The sequence below is a fragment of the Mauremys reevesii genome, linkage group 3, assembly GCF_016161935.1.
Source record: "Mauremys reevesii isolate NIE-2019 linkage group 3, ASM1616193v1, whole genome shotgun sequence".
NCBI classification, from domain to species: domain Eukaryota; kingdom Metazoa; phylum Chordata; order Testudines; family Geoemydidae; genus Mauremys; species Mauremys reevesii.
Window position 1 is genome coordinate 64,887,787 of NC_052625.1, and position 14,570 is coordinate 64,902,356.

Below are 14,570 nucleotides of genomic sequence, written 5' to 3' on the forward strand. Positions count from 1 at the left end.
ACATAGGCTTGGCAGACTGTGATCTTTAATTTGGATGGATAATATAAATGTTTAAGCTTTTTTTAAATTTTTATTGATCTACATTTTTACAATGAGAGGGCTCAGACTATTTTATGACAGTAGGTGTTTGAGATTCAAAAAGCTAAAGCTTTATAAACAAACTGTCAGCATGTCAAAATATGCAGAGTAACTAGCTGTAGTTTGAATTAAGTTCTCAAGCAGCATTTTTCTTACTTTGCCTGTCTAAACTTTATCAATGGAAATATTTTCTCAGCAGTCTGGCTGCATACAGTGAAATGGATGTTTGCCATTTACTGCTTCAAAAATCGAATCCTTCTGTGCCCATATAGAGGAGACTAACCAAACTGGAAATGCTCCAGTGTTTCTCCTTAAAGGGACTGAAGTGTGGGAGAAATTCTTGCAGTGTGCATCACTGAGGGTGACCAGCTGGACCTGTCTCTTCCCTTCCTTATCCTGACCAACACCTCAGGATACCAGCTGGAGGCATCTTCTCTTCCTCAGCCTGTTTTCTATTTTATGGCCTTGGCCACCACCTGAGTCAGTTTCATTTCTTGATTGCTCTGCAGGACCCAGCTGTTGTGACAGCAGAGTGATGCAATCCCACCAAACAGGTTGTAATGTCTATTCAGGGGAGGGTGAAAACCCATCATTTCTTTCTAAAGTGGAGGCCTAACATTAGGGGGAAGGTCATTTTAATTCTGTCCCTCCCAAATGACTAAGGGTAGCACTATGAAGCAGAAGAATTCCTTTCCTATGCTGCTGTACATCCCTTCCTCCACCCCTCTCAAAAAAGCTACAGGAGTGAGGAGGACTGGAAGGTATTAGAACTGCACTAGCACCAAGGAGCATTCCAGAGCAGGACAAAGCAGGCTTTGGCTGAGGCAGAGCTAGCAACTGATGCAAGAACTTGCTGCTGCAGTTGAGCTGATGGGGGAAGGGAAGGGAAATGAAATCATGCAAATACAGCTCTGGCATGCTCTTTGCTATCTACACACAGCAGTAGGATCCTGAGGCTGTCCCTTTGCTGGCTCACTCAGAGGAGAATCCCACAGCTGATGAAACTGCCTGCAAGGCTAGAGTTTCTGAACCACACCCTGAGCTGCTTTTCCCACACAGTACTAAGTTCAAGAAATCATCTACTAGGTTATTTCCCTAATCTCTGTGCTAGCAGTGCAGGCTAATGGCTCCTCAGTCACTGAATGCAGTACAGTTCAGGCTTGTTCCCTAAACCATTCTAGAGCTGTCTGCTCTGCTGCAAGGGTAGTAAGTGCCAAGCCAGCCCTTTCCATCCCCCAAGGTGAGCTATCACACCCCAGCCTGCCAGCAGAAGTCCCACAGAGCATTGTAGCCTCCTTGGTGCAGCAAGGGAGAACCGGGCCAGTAACAAGGGGCTGTAGAGCACCTTGTTTTCTTGCTTGGGGGAGAGGATATGCCTTTAGAAGCAATATAAATGGGTATGTGGCCTCTCAGAGGGACTCCATTAGCCCATTCTCCTCTTCCCCTGCAAGTAGTGGGTTTGATTTTGGAAGAACATGATTTTCAAGTCTCTTCGGGGAGGGAGGGATAGCTCAGTGGTTTGAGCATTGGCCTGCTAAACCCAGGGTTGAGAGTTCAATCCTTGAGGAGGCCACTTAGGGATCTGGGGCAAAAATTGGTCCTGCTAGTGAAGGCAGGGGGCTGGACTAGATGACCTTTCAAGGTCCCTTCCAGTTCTAGGAGATTGGTATATCTCCAATTATTACCTTTATTACCTTTTTTGCCCTCCCCACAAAGGACTCTAGTTCTGGCCTTCAGCTACACCCATGTCATTACTGGGGTAAGGGGACACTGGCATAGGGCCTCCCAGACCCACTGAGCTGTGTGGCCTTGCTGCTCAGGCCACCTCACAGGAAGCACATGTCTCTTCTGAGTAAGGGTTATAGCAGTCTGCCTTGTGTGCACTGGAGCCCAGCTCTGAGCTGATGCTACTGTAATGGCTTGCAAGCTGCAGGCGCTATTTGACCCGCCTCAGCTGTAGTGCTCTGCCATAATCTACAACAGTAATGCACTCTACCATGCCTTGAGAGACAGAAAGGCCTGCACAGTATGTTGGCATGCCCTGGCTTTGAAAACCCTCCCTAGAAGGGGACTAGAGCCAACAAACTTGTCCCAAAGGAACAGCTCACATCCCTCCATGCATGAGGCCAGGCTGACAGAACAAACCTCATAGAGCATCACTATGCCCCTGGAGACACCTTAGCACTGCTGGCAGCTTCTCCGACAGGACTGATCAGAGGAACCCCCCCCGTAGGATGCTGGTGAAGGAGTATGGAATGGTGGGACTCAGCTACCACACTGCCCCCCTCCCTGGCAGTAGCAAGGCATAGAGGTATTATACTAGATCAACTAGCATAGTCAGTCAGACAGGAAGGAAGATCCTGTGGTTAAGGCACTGCAGGGGTTACAGCTCACTCCCAGGCTCTGCTCCTGACTCCTGTGACCTGAGGCAGTCACTGTCCTTCTCTGCCATTGCTCCCCAGCAGTAAAATGAGGCTGACACTTCCCCACTCACAGGAGCACTGCACACGTAACATCCATTACAGTTTGCAGAGCAAAAATGCCAGTAATGGGACCACAGGAATGCCTGATCACTATGCAGGCTGTGCCATCCTGACACTGTTTCTGTCAGCAGCTGCACCTAGAGGCAAGAGGAATGTTACCAGAATCTGCCAAGTGAAAAGGTGGGTGCCTTTCCTCAAGAGCCTCACTAGGTTCCAGACCTTTATTATGCACTCTTTGGCTAAAAGTTATTTACACGAAGGATAAAAACTTCACAAATCACTCAACATCAGGCTAAAATGGTCCTGGAGCTCCTAGGGGGGCAGCCGTTTAAAGAAGAATTCCAGAGTCCTGGTCACTCCTTGTCTAGGTCGCTTTGCACTGGAGCCAGCAGGGGTCTTGGCTTTGCTTTTGCTCTTGGCAGGAGAACTGGGAGCAGCAGCAGGGACCCTAAGAGGGCTGGGTTCTAAGAAGGAGCTCTGCAGCTCCACAGCAAAGTGATAGTCCATGTGCTCCAGGAGCTCCCACACTGGCACCTGCTGGCCACACTTCTCACAGTGCAGCTGGTCTGCTGGTGAGCTGGCAGGGGCTTGTGCAAACCCAGCAGAGGGTGGCAAACTCTGCTCCTTCCACGCAGGTAGCTCTGAAGCAGCTGCTCCAGCTGATTCTGTTTTTAGAGTGCTCCCAGAGGCTGGGCCAGCAGAGGGGGTTTCTGCAGGATAAGGGAGCAACTCCTCAGGGGGAAGCCATCCATAGGGGGAGCTGCCACCCTTGGGACTGTGCCTCACAAGAGCTTCTGGAGTCTGACTCTTGCCAAGGACGAGACCTTCTCTCTCACTGTGGCCACAGGGATCAGGCACTGACAACTCTGTCTCTGCACTGGGGACACCAGGCAGGCAGGGCCCTCTGGCCCCATGGACTCGCTGCCTTTCTGCTGCCTTCCGGAAAAAGGACTCAATAGCATTCATGGGCTTCTTGCTGGGCTCTTTTCTTGGGCTCCCAATGCACTTGGCATTTGGGCTGGTTGCATTGGTGCCAGCTGGCAGGGTACACTGGGCATCACTGGTCAGGAAGGCAGCAATGCCTGCAGGTGAGAGTGTGGGAGCCTCAGAAAACTTGCTTGCGTAGATATGCAGAAATGTAAGTGGAGGGGACCTGTGGAGAAAGGCAGAAAAAGCTCAGACCCAGCCCAAGAAGTGCAAAGCTTTTTAAGGCAGGATTTAAATAAGTGTGTCAGGTTTCACTGGGCATGGTGACAGTGCAGCAGCTGAGAGCCAGGACAGGACATTGGTGGGCTGGTAGGGGAGGGTGTTGGCCTGTTGGCCAAACACTAGTACCCCTTCCTCCTCCTCCTCATGACTTTGCAATAAGAGGCCTGAGCACTGCAGATTGCCTGTGTTACTGCCAGGAGCAAAGCAGCGCTTCCTTAAGGAATGTGACTTGAGCAGGGGACCCGGGCCAGGCCCCCTGGATTCTGGCAAGAAGCCTGAACCCTCAGTGCCAGAGCTTGACTGGGAGCTCCTGCAACTCTCAGGCTCCCAGTCAAGAATGAGCTGTCCTGAAGGAGTCACTGCTCTGAGCCCAGCACACTGCATCCTCCTGCCCAAGCATGAGGGTGGAAAGGAAACAGGTTGTGGTTAAAGTGCTTTTATTCCCCCCCCCACCCCCCATGCCCAACAAGCATCTTGTCCCCCGACCACCAGAGCACAGCCATTCTCTTCTGGCTAGCCCAGGGATGGCACCCTGAGCACAAGCCAGCCAGGTACTCACGCTGCAGCAGGTACAGCTCAGTTCATTCCAACTCCACAGGAGCACAGCCCTGGGTGCAGCCTTGCCCCCCTTTCTATTGGCACCGCCGGATGCTGAATGTGGAAGTTAACGCTACATGGTGGGGGCTTGGGGGAGGATGATGCTCAATAGCTGCCCTTCTGGGTGGGTAGTGCTCACCCGCAGCTGAGCCCAGGACAACATGTGCCTTGTGTCTTCCAGCTCTGAGGGCCCCAGCTCTCTCTGCCAGAGCCAGCTCCTTCCAAATTCAATCCCCACTCCTGTCAGTATTGAACACAGCCCCTTTGTCCTGCATGTGTCATCTCCCAGGGCACAGCCCAGCCCAGCCCAGCCCCCTCCTCCAGCACACCAACAGAGGCCAGGAAGGGGACCTGCTCACCATGCAGCCTGCTGGGCTCCAGCCACATTGCAGTTTCTGATGATCATGAAGGCATCGCTGCTGATTTTGTGGGCGTCATAGCGGGGCAGGGCACAGCAGCGTGACAGGGCACTGGCTCGCTGATCGCCTAGCATGCGGATGCTCACAGTCAGCTGTTTGGCCACCCGGCAGTTCTGCGGAGAGAGGACACAGCTGCAGTACAGGGCAAAGCAATGAATGCCAGGGACAGGCTCAAAGAGGCGCTCAGCCTGGAGCACTGTACTGCCAGCCAGTAACTTTACAATCCAATCCTGGCAGGTCCAGCTGCTGTCCGTCACCATCACACTGAGTGTGTGAGGGGCTCATACATTTTGTGCATGTATGGGGGGGAAGGGGTGTAATCCCTGCTTCCATCCCTACACAGGTACATTCCCCTTTATCCACATCACAGTACAGCATATCTGCAAGGCTAGTCTCAGCCCTGGCCAGCAACGTAGGCTCTGCGGGTTATAAAGCAGCTCGTTCACTTTTAGGGGTGCAGGGCAGGGCTCCCAGGAGTGAGCCAGCAGGAAGCACATACTAGGACAGATGCACAGAGAGGAAGCTGCCTGCCCCGAGCACACTCATCCCCTCATGCATACCTGATGCTCGCATCCAGTAAGGAACGGGAGCGGAGGGTATTTTGGGGTCAGGCCCTCCTACAGCACCTTTCCCTCTCTGGGTCCTTCCTCACCTCTTAACTCACAGTCAGCCAGCAGCTGTGCATTTGCATGCAGGACAACTTCCTCTGCCACTCACCACAGTCACCACATCCCCCAGGCTGGTGTCAGACAGCTCAGGTAGGGGAGACCCTGCTGCCTGTGGCCCAGCCCCACAGCAAGGAGAAGCAGAAAACCCTCAAGCCCCGCCTTACTTGGTCTCTGTCCTTGCTCAGTCTCTCCTCCAGCTCCAAGGCCATCTGCAGGAGCCAGTGCTGCACCTGCAAGCAGCACACAGCAGCATTTGATACAGCCCCAGGAAACCCCCCCACACATCTAAGCAGCTGCTGTTACAGGACCTGGCAGTCAGCCCTAACCACCACATTAGGCAAGCTGCTGACAGCCAGAGCCCCAGGCAGTGAGGAACATTCAAGGGGCACTTGGCTCAAACTAGGACCAACGGGTCAGTTTCTTACTAACCCCAAGATCACCACAAATGCTTCCAGGGAATCAATAAACCCAGGGGAGACAGGGTTTAGATTTAATCTGAGCTGCATCCACCATGCCCCAGAATCTAGAGCATCCCAGATATTGCAGCACGTCAGTGCTGGGAATCTGAAAGGGACAGATCTTCTAGTGACATTGTCCCAGACCAAGGGAAACACAGCAAGTGCAGAAATCGTGCAGATTTTTAGAGCTCTCATCACTCCCGCCTTCTCAGCTGTTAGTAACACAAGGAAGGACCTAACAGGACAATGTTCATTTAAACCTGGATCTGAACTCAGGCTGGGAGATTCAGAGCTCAGCTTTGTGCTACTCTATCATATGGATGCTTAGAGAACCCTCTCCCACCCTGCCCAAAGACAAGGTGCTCTCCAGTATGGGCCCAGCTGACGTGGGTGGCATGTGTGTTAGCAGCAGGTTTACCATCACTTGCACTACTGCTATCACACAAGGACTTTCATTCCATCCAGGCATTTAAAGGCTCCTTTCCAGCAGGAGTCTGGATTCCCCTTGGAGAAGAGACTTAGAAACCGAAGTAAAGGCCAGCAATCCTGACAGACGCAGCTAGATGACAGGGAATTTCAGCAGCACAATCAGTTAGCTGTCTTCCTCCAAGCTCCCGCTAGCTGCCGTTAACCAAGGCAGACTGAAAGGCAGGAGCAGCACATCTTGTAGGCAAAGGCAGAATATAGTGTACAGGACGTTCTCATCTGGACACATCCAGCACCCTAGCATCCAGGTGGTCCCTCAGGCACAGCAGGATCATGGGGACAGAAATCCATTGGTGCCAAGAAGGGATTGTGCACACAGCCGTGGAGAGGGCAGGACAAAGGAACACTCCCTCCCCTCTCTCCAGTGTGCTGTAGCCTATGAAGGGCTGAGAGACTCCTCTTCCCTGCTGACAGAGGGAGATGTAGGATGTTTCCCCAAAGAATTACACAGCTGCTGTTGCACAGAATCTACAAAACCTAAGAGCCTGATTTCAGGGCGCTGCATTCAGCATGGTGAAATGGAGCAGCTCTTGCAACACAGTCTGAGCCCAGAGGGAGGGAGCTGCAGCCTGTGGAATGGCTCAATGACCATCCCCATCTCTCATATCCCAGGTCCAAACCAGTTCTGCTCAGGAGATCTCGCACTCTCTTACCTGCTTCTGAGTGGTCAAGGCTGCTTGCCCAGGGAAGTTCTTGCTGCAACCAATGGACTTAGGCAATTGCCTGGGTTTCACAGGTTCCTGTTCAATTCCTCTGCACATATCATAGAGCCAGGACCTGAAAGTCCCACATGAGGTTTGAGATTAAGGCTGATAATGTTCCATCTCTCCTCCCGACTCCACCTGGGCTCACTGAGTATTCAGCTCAGGAGGACCTCACGGTTCCTGCACCTGCATGTGAAACTAGGCCCCAGGGACTCCTGGGGCAATGCACACAGGCAGGGTTCAGGGACAACTTAGTTAGATAAACCACACAAGGGGCCACATGGGACCCACCCTCAGCACAGAATCCTTTACTCCTGCAGAGTACTGCATAGGTGGTATTCAACAGCTACGACCCCAGCTGCATCTCACACTGGCCGCATCTGGGGCTACAGAGCTAGGTGACTTCAACTAACTGAAGCAATGGGCTCCTTCTCTGCTTGGCCATTTTAAACTATAGGCAGGTGATGGCTCCAGCTCGCCAAGCAGCTGCGATGGCAGCCAGCAGCAGGTTTCATTCAGCTACTAATGGGGAAATACCTTACAGCAGTTATTGCTCAAGTGCCCCAGCTCCCTCCCTGAGACATCAGCATTCCCCAGACTAGAGATTGCCAGCCCCTGCTCTGTGCTTTGGGCATTTCAGGCTTCAGACTGGTATTCTAAGCACCCAGTTCCCAAGCCTGGGACTGGTATTCTAAGCTCCCACCACTTCAATGAGGAGCCTCAGTGCTGGCCTGAGCACTGCCTGCCTCTCATTCCATTCTGTGTTCTCTAACCGGCTCTAGAGCCTGGATTGTGTCCCTGGAGCAGCACATACTCCGCAGCAGCATACAGAGACAGCTGAATGGGAAACAAGGGCTTAGCCCTTGGGAGGATGGACAGGTGCTAGGAAAGATCAGAAGCCAGTACACGTGCCTAGCAGACCATTACAGGACACTGCTCATGTTCCCTGTCTCAATGCAACCCTGAAAAGGCCCAGGCAGGCCTCCTGGGCAACAACTCTCCTGAGCAACAACCTCAGCAGAATGGCCTACGGATCTACTGGTGAAGGGGAGGGAGAACACAAGTCTATCATCCTACGGAGACCTGCAGCCTAGAAGCCAGCATGTCACCTACCCAGTCTTGTCTCCAAAGTGAGTTTGGAGCTGTGACTCGCTGAATAGGGTCAGCTGCCCCATGTACTCCACTCCCAGTACGTCTGTGATGGAGGCACCCAGCTTCCCTCCCAGGTGCCGGCTGCAGGAGAAGGAGGAAGCATAGAAGAGAGCTGTCACTGGAGACTGAAGCATGTTCAGCACACCCCAGCTCCCATTCACTGGCAGGAAGCAGGGTAGGTGGGGGAGCAGCACTGGCTGACCAGACTCCTTGACCAAGGAGCAACACGTGATGATTCCAGTGAGGATGGGACAGCTCATCAATTCCTAGCCTGAGATGTGGTTGCAAAGGAACAGGGAGAGAAAAGGCAGAAATGCACAAAGGCAGCATCCCAGCACCCACCCTTGCTTAAAATCACTCTTCCCTGCCCTCTCCCCTGGGTCTAGCCATTCCTATGTGGGCAGGAAAGCCCCCAGTAGTAGCTGCCTGAAGGCAGATGCTAACTTTGCAGCTCTTGAGCACAGCTGCAAACTGGAAACGTTGGTAGTACTTTTCCAGCTCCACCATCGTTCCTGAGACATTGTTCATAGTGGATTGTGCAGATGTTCAGAATATGACTGTGCACGTTCTCCAGGCTCCTGGTGTTCAGCTCCCTATCAGTAAGGTCTGAATACACCAAGCACGAGGAGTTTGCATGTTTCCACTTGGTGAGCCTTGCATGTTGTCCCACTGCACTTCTTGAGCCCAGCTACACCTTAGGGAACAGGTTCAAATGATGCCAGTTGAACTGTGGTAGGCCTTTTGGGCTTGCCTCCTTCACTGAGGCGGAAGGGAATGGCAGCATCTCCCAAACCCAGTCACCCATGGTGTCAGAATGAGCTTTCATGCTCAGCAAATTGTGCGGATCTTCCCAATAGGATCCCCCTTCTCTTTTCTTGCATGCTTTAACAAGCAGTGAAGTAGTTAATATTTTAAGGGCTTGTCTACTAACAATTAGTTCTCAGCAAGCTACGGTGCGAATTGACCCTGCAATTAGCTTGCCATGCAATAATCATCCATTAATGTGCTTTGATCTAGTCCCGTTTCAAAGTGCACTAAGGAACTGTTAGTGAGAGTAAACAGGGTCCAGACAGTGTGCAGTGGGATAGATTCACACCCCAGCCTGCCACAAGCTAAATGTTCATGTCGACAAGCCCACAATGTCTACATCATCATCACTGGGCATCTGAATTAGCCCTCATTGAGCTGAATGGGGCAGTTCACACTTCTCCGAGTTATTCAACTGAGTTCTGCAAGCAGAGTGAGCGGGAACTAAAATGTGCATCTTGGCAACCAGACCAGCTAGAGATTATTTTTTAAATGAAAGCTTAGATTCTGGTGAACAAAGCAGCAGCATGAAAGAGGGGCTGATGCACTCTATTGCCAGGTCCCAGCTCAGTCCAAGTTCCAGGTTCAACGAAAGCACATGACTCCCCAATACTTACATGCTGCTGATGGGCATGTGGCTGAAGAGCTGTGGGACAGATCCCTGGGATACCAGCGTCTGGCGGTTGGGCTTGTTCAGCCCACAGGCCAGTTTTGCCAGTGCCTGGAATATGGAAGTGTGGAAACCCCATTACTGCAAACCCCACATGCTCAGAGGACTATAGGCTTCTAAAAGACTGCCTACTAGGTTCTGCAGTACAGCCCCCAGCTAACAACTGACGGGCTCTCTCTAGGCTTTGGGATTCCACAGCGTCTTCCATGGGCACAGCTCTGTTGAGGACAAGATTCAGGTTCCACCACTCTTCACTCCCTGTTATTAACTAACACAGGATCTGAACTGTGCTGGCTAAACTGTCTTTAAACACAGTGTTACCTGCAACAGTCTAGCTCTGAGAAGGGAGTCAGAACCCTGCTTTAGACAGTTTAGAGGACTCTGTGTGTTTAGCATGGTTGTGTTGGCTCAGTTCTGGTCAGGAAACTGTGCTAAGATCCCAACAGCAGCCCTCACACTCCTACCCTACTACCCACCCCATGCCTGTTTTCTCTGTCTGGGCCTCTCCTTTTCCATCCTCTCTGCTCCTGTCTTGCTCTTTCTTGCTGTGTCTCCTTTAGTCTTCTCTCTGCAAAGTCAGCAGCAACAGAGTACTACAGAAGGAAACCTACAAGAGGCTAGTCAGTAAAAGGTCACATAGTTAATGCAGCAGGAAACCCAGAGCTGCAGTATCGGAGTGAGTCAGTTCCCCTGTGCAGCTGGCTGTGTGTGTTCCTGTGGCTGCTGCTGGTGGCTGGTTGTACATTACCCAAAGCACAGCCACCAGACTGGAAGACAGTAAGACTGAGAGAGCCAACCTGAGCCTCATACATCAGCATTCATGGGGTGGGATTGGGGGGAGGCACTGAACTAGGGCTCTTTCTGTCCCATTAAACAGGAGTTTACACCAGTAAAGCCCTCCTATTGGCACAGACTATGCCTCCTCATTCTAGGAAGGAAACACTCACTTTAAGATCAGTCATTTCTAGAGAGGACTCTCTCCTGAGCACTTTAAAGATCTTTTCCAGAGTGAGTTGACTGCTCGGGATAGGCCAGAAAAACCAGAGCCCTGGCCAGTAGGTGAATCCCGTTCTAGGTAGTTTACGCACGAGGATGGGCTGTAATGTTTACCCAGTACTGTGGAGACGTAATGTTATTTTCAACTACATGTGTTTAAATGTGGCCATGATGTTCCATTCTGCTCAGATTCCATCAGACAGTGACTCTGATGGTTTCATTTATTTTACTGCATAATCAAAGTACACCACTTGAAACAAAACCACCCCATTGTGTTACACACACCTTGTTGTGTGAAATCCCAGCTGAACACCTCAGTCCAGTAACTGCTTCCACAGCTGCCCTCATTTCCTCCACAATTACTGCTCCTACTGTCAGCTGCAGCTCTGGACAGCTGATGTCACCAAAAGGCAGCGACTCAAGCCATTGGTGCAAGCCACGCTGCCGCAGATCCTCTGAAAAAGAGCACAAAGGGGATTAAAGCCCAACACAACAAGGAGTGTGGTGGTTCTAGCAAGCCAGAATGAACAGTGGCCACACACTTGTCACTGCACCTTTATTCCATGGTCAAGAGGTAAGCTCCCTGCACCAGTGCATTTAGAAAAGGAGAAGTCCTATTTACGGGGCATGTCCTTTGGAAAAAGGAGAGCAAGTCACTTCCCTGCCGAACTACTGAAACAGAGACAAGTACTCCCCAACTGCACCAATAGGAGCCTGAGAAGGAGGAGATGAGGTAAGACTTTCACACACAGATCTGTGCTGTGGAATAACTTGAAACAGACTAAATGACTTTGCCTTAGATAAGATGCAAGTTGACAAGTTGATAGGTACTTTTGTCCAGATTTGCAAGTGCTCAAGTATTTATGTGCACAACAGTGCACCCAAGTGGTTGTTTGGGGACATTTTGGACTAGAGCCTAGTGCTCTTTAAAGATAATGCCAGCCCACAAATGTTTTCTTTTGAAAATGAAATTTTAGTCTGACTTTGAGCTTCAGCACCAGACCACGGATAACAGAGCCCTGGGACCAGGCACTCTGCGTGGCAAGTAGGGATGAAAGAGGTTGGGAAGGGGCAAGCAGGGAAAGGGGACTCTAGAAATCCTTCCCTAGACTCTATTTGCAATGCTGGCCTTTCACCTGTTACTTAGGTCAGCCTTGTTTCCCATGCATTAGGGCATTTCTACACTGTGAGGCCTCCATTTTACTTTCTCTTTGACACGAACTGCAGTGTAGGGCAATTCATTTTATCCTCACTTTCTTAGAGCTGTAAGGAAATAAACTAAGATGAAAAGCAAAAAGGAACTATTAACTTCAGGAAAAGCAGCAGCATCTGCCTGGTGGCTTGGCATTACCTTTGCAATCCACACTCTTTTTCTTTGCTGCTGTTGTAGAGACATTTGGCAGTCCCTGGATGTAGGTAGTTGGCAGCAGCTCGGCTGGGATAGGCTGCCCTTGCATCTTCTTGAGCCTCTCTTGCACAGTGCTAGTCAGGTCCATGTAGGCTTCATCAATGCTGGCACGCTCAATCACAGCAAAGCGCGACATCACTTTCATCACCTCTACACTAGCCTCTCGGTATCTGCAGCGGAAAGCCATAAGGAGCTCAATCTTTGTCATGTACCTGGGACTCAGCGGCCTCCCAGCCCATAGTCTCTTTCCTTTTGTCTCTCCATCCAATTCCTCTACTGGCTGAGACCTAGCCAGCCGCTCGGGCTACTGAGCTGCTGGTTTAACGGATGTGCTCCTCTCCCAAAGCTGAGTTTATGTTTTTCATTAATATCTTTGCCCCACTATTCAAGGACACTAGTCTGACCCTCATGTGGATGAGCTCAGAGGCTGAAAGCCAAGGCACATCTCAGTCTGGTTTTCTAACCTTGAGGTTAGTGCTGGGGAAGGGTCTGCCCTGACAGATCCAGACACCGAAGGCTAATCTACTGTAGGAAGTTACACTAGCGTAGCTCCATCTCTCAGGGATGCGAAAAACCCACAGCCTTAAGAGACGTTGCTATGCCAACCTAACTCCTGGTGCAGACACGGCCAGTCAATGGAAGGATTCTCCTGGCAACCCAGCTATTGCCTCTCGGAGAGATGAATTAATGACACTGATGCAAAAACCCCTTCCGTCGATGCAGGAAGCATCCACGCTAAGGCCACGATGACTTTTCCCGTAGGGCTATGGCTACACTACAGTGTTTACAATGGCGCAGCTGCACCGTTGTAGCACCACTAGTGTAAATGCTCTAAACCAACGGGAGAGAGCTCTCCTGTCGGCTTCGTTACTCCAGCCCCCATGAGCAGCGGTAGCTATGTCAGCGCGCTGTCCACACCAGGGCTTAGGTCGGTGTAATGTGTCACTCCGGAGGATGGGTTATTCACACCTGAGAGACATAACTTATCCCAGCCCAAGCTGTAGGGCATACATAGCCTCTGCCCTCCCGGCCTGTGCCCTAGCACGGGTAGCACAGACCTGGCCTGCGGGTTGTGGCTGGGAAAGCTTTACAGCAGGTTCCCCACTCTTCCCTCGCATCCTGACACCGGGGGCCTGTCTGATCGGTGTCTCACAGCGCCCAGGAGGGAGGGAGGGAGCCCGACCCTGCAGCAGGGCGCCAGGCGCTGCACAGACACCGCGGGCCCCGGGCTCGCCTCACCTGCTGAGATCCGCCTTCCCGTAGGCCTCCGGGACCCGCGCCAGCACCAGCTGCGGGCAGCGCTTCTGGGCCTCGTCCGCCCGCATGCCCCGGCTGATCCCGAAGGCGCGCGCCTCGTAGCTGACGGCGATGATCCTGCGGGGAGACAGCACAGAGAGTGGGGCGGGGCGGAGCGGGCCGGGCGGGGGCCGCCGGAGCGGAGGGGGGGGAGAGGCAGCACGTACCCGCCGCCCCGCCACGCGTCGTACTGCACCACGGCGCAGGGCCGGCCCCGCAGCCGCGGCTCCCGGCGCTGCTCCACCTGCGCGAAGAAGCAGTCCATGTCCGCCAGCGCCACCACGCGCTCCCGCCCGCGGGACATGCTCCCTGGCCCCGCGCGCACGCCGGGAACACTCAACGGCTACGGCTCTAACGAACCGCCCGCGGCGGCGGTTTGTTTTGCTCCCCGCCCCACGCCGAGACGCCGCGCGCGGCCTGCTGGGAGCTGTAGTCCTCACGCGCAGCAGGGGAAGGAGGCCAGGAGACCCGCGGTGCACGCTGGGAGCTGTAGTTCCCGCGGAGGGGGCTGGAGGTGGATCGGTCTCGCGCCCCGGTGATATAAGCCCCCTCTTCCGGTTTGGAGAACTGGCGCGGTATGTTCGGCTGCTTGTGATTGGATCGCCGGATATTAAGGAGTCGGGACGAGGGTTGGCGCAAGCGCATTGCCATGCCCCCGATCGCCGCAGGCGCCATTATCCTCCCTTCGCGCATGCGGTTTCCCTCCTTCAAGCGTCGCGCGGTTGTTGGCGCATGCGTAGAAGCCTCCCAGTCCCCATGGCACATGCGTACTATGTAGAGCCATCTTGGTCCCGGGCGCGCCTGCGCACCTGGTCCCTCCTTCTCCCGGTGCGGTAGCCCCGGTCCTCCCCTGCTCCGGTTGCCCCGCGCGGACCCCTCCCCTCCCCGCGCGGTGCCGCCATGTCCGCGGAGCAGGTGGGCAGCCTGTGCGAGCAGCTGGTGAAGGCGGTGACGGTGATCATGGACCCGGCCTCCACCCAGCGCTACCGCCTGGAGGCGCTCAAGGTACCGGGGCAGCGGGGTCCGCGTGGGGCGGCCGGGCTCAGCGCTGCCCGCTCCGCACCAGGGTCCTGGCCCGGGGCAGAGCTGGACCCCTGGGCCCCAGATCCTGGGGAGCTCGGTGACCCCCCCCCCGCCCA

General features: G+C 53.2%; 2 protein-coding genes across 4 annotated transcripts in view; one reads left to right on the plus strand and one right to left on the minus strand.

Annotated features, from left to right (window-relative positions):
* Positions 1-2,746: 2,746 nt before the first annotated feature.
* On the minus strand, positions 2,747-13,920 carry POLH (DNA polymerase eta). Its single transcript, XM_039531605.1, has 10 exons — positions 13,599-13,920; positions 13,375-13,509; positions 12,079-12,305; positions 11,013-11,182; positions 9,679-9,782; positions 8,216-8,335; positions 7,052-7,175; positions 5,619-5,684; positions 4,727-4,899; positions 2,747-3,714 (listed from the first exon to the last, which is right to left on the minus strand). The coding sequence occupies exons 1-10, from the start codon at positions 13,733-13,735 to the stop codon at positions 2,874-2,876; spliced, it is 2,097 nt and encodes a 698-aa protein (XP_039387539.1). The 5' UTR covers positions 13,736-13,920; the 3' UTR covers positions 2,747-2,873.
* The window catches only part of XPO5 (exportin 5), a 37,690-nt gene continuing 37,013 nt past the window's right edge, over positions 13,894-14,570 (plus strand). The window contains exon 1 of one of the 3 annotated variants that reach the window (XM_039531604.1): positions 13,894-14,006. Coding sequence is in view for 2 of the 3 variants with exons in the window: in XM_039531602.1 (XP_039387536.1) it covers positions 14,332-14,436 (105 nt within the window). In the remaining variant the exon portion in view is untranslated. Of the gene's footprint in view, positions 14,007-14,032; positions 14,437-14,570 lie in introns of those variants that run through there. The other 2 variants (XM_039531602.1, XM_039531603.1) reach the window with 2 other exon arrangements.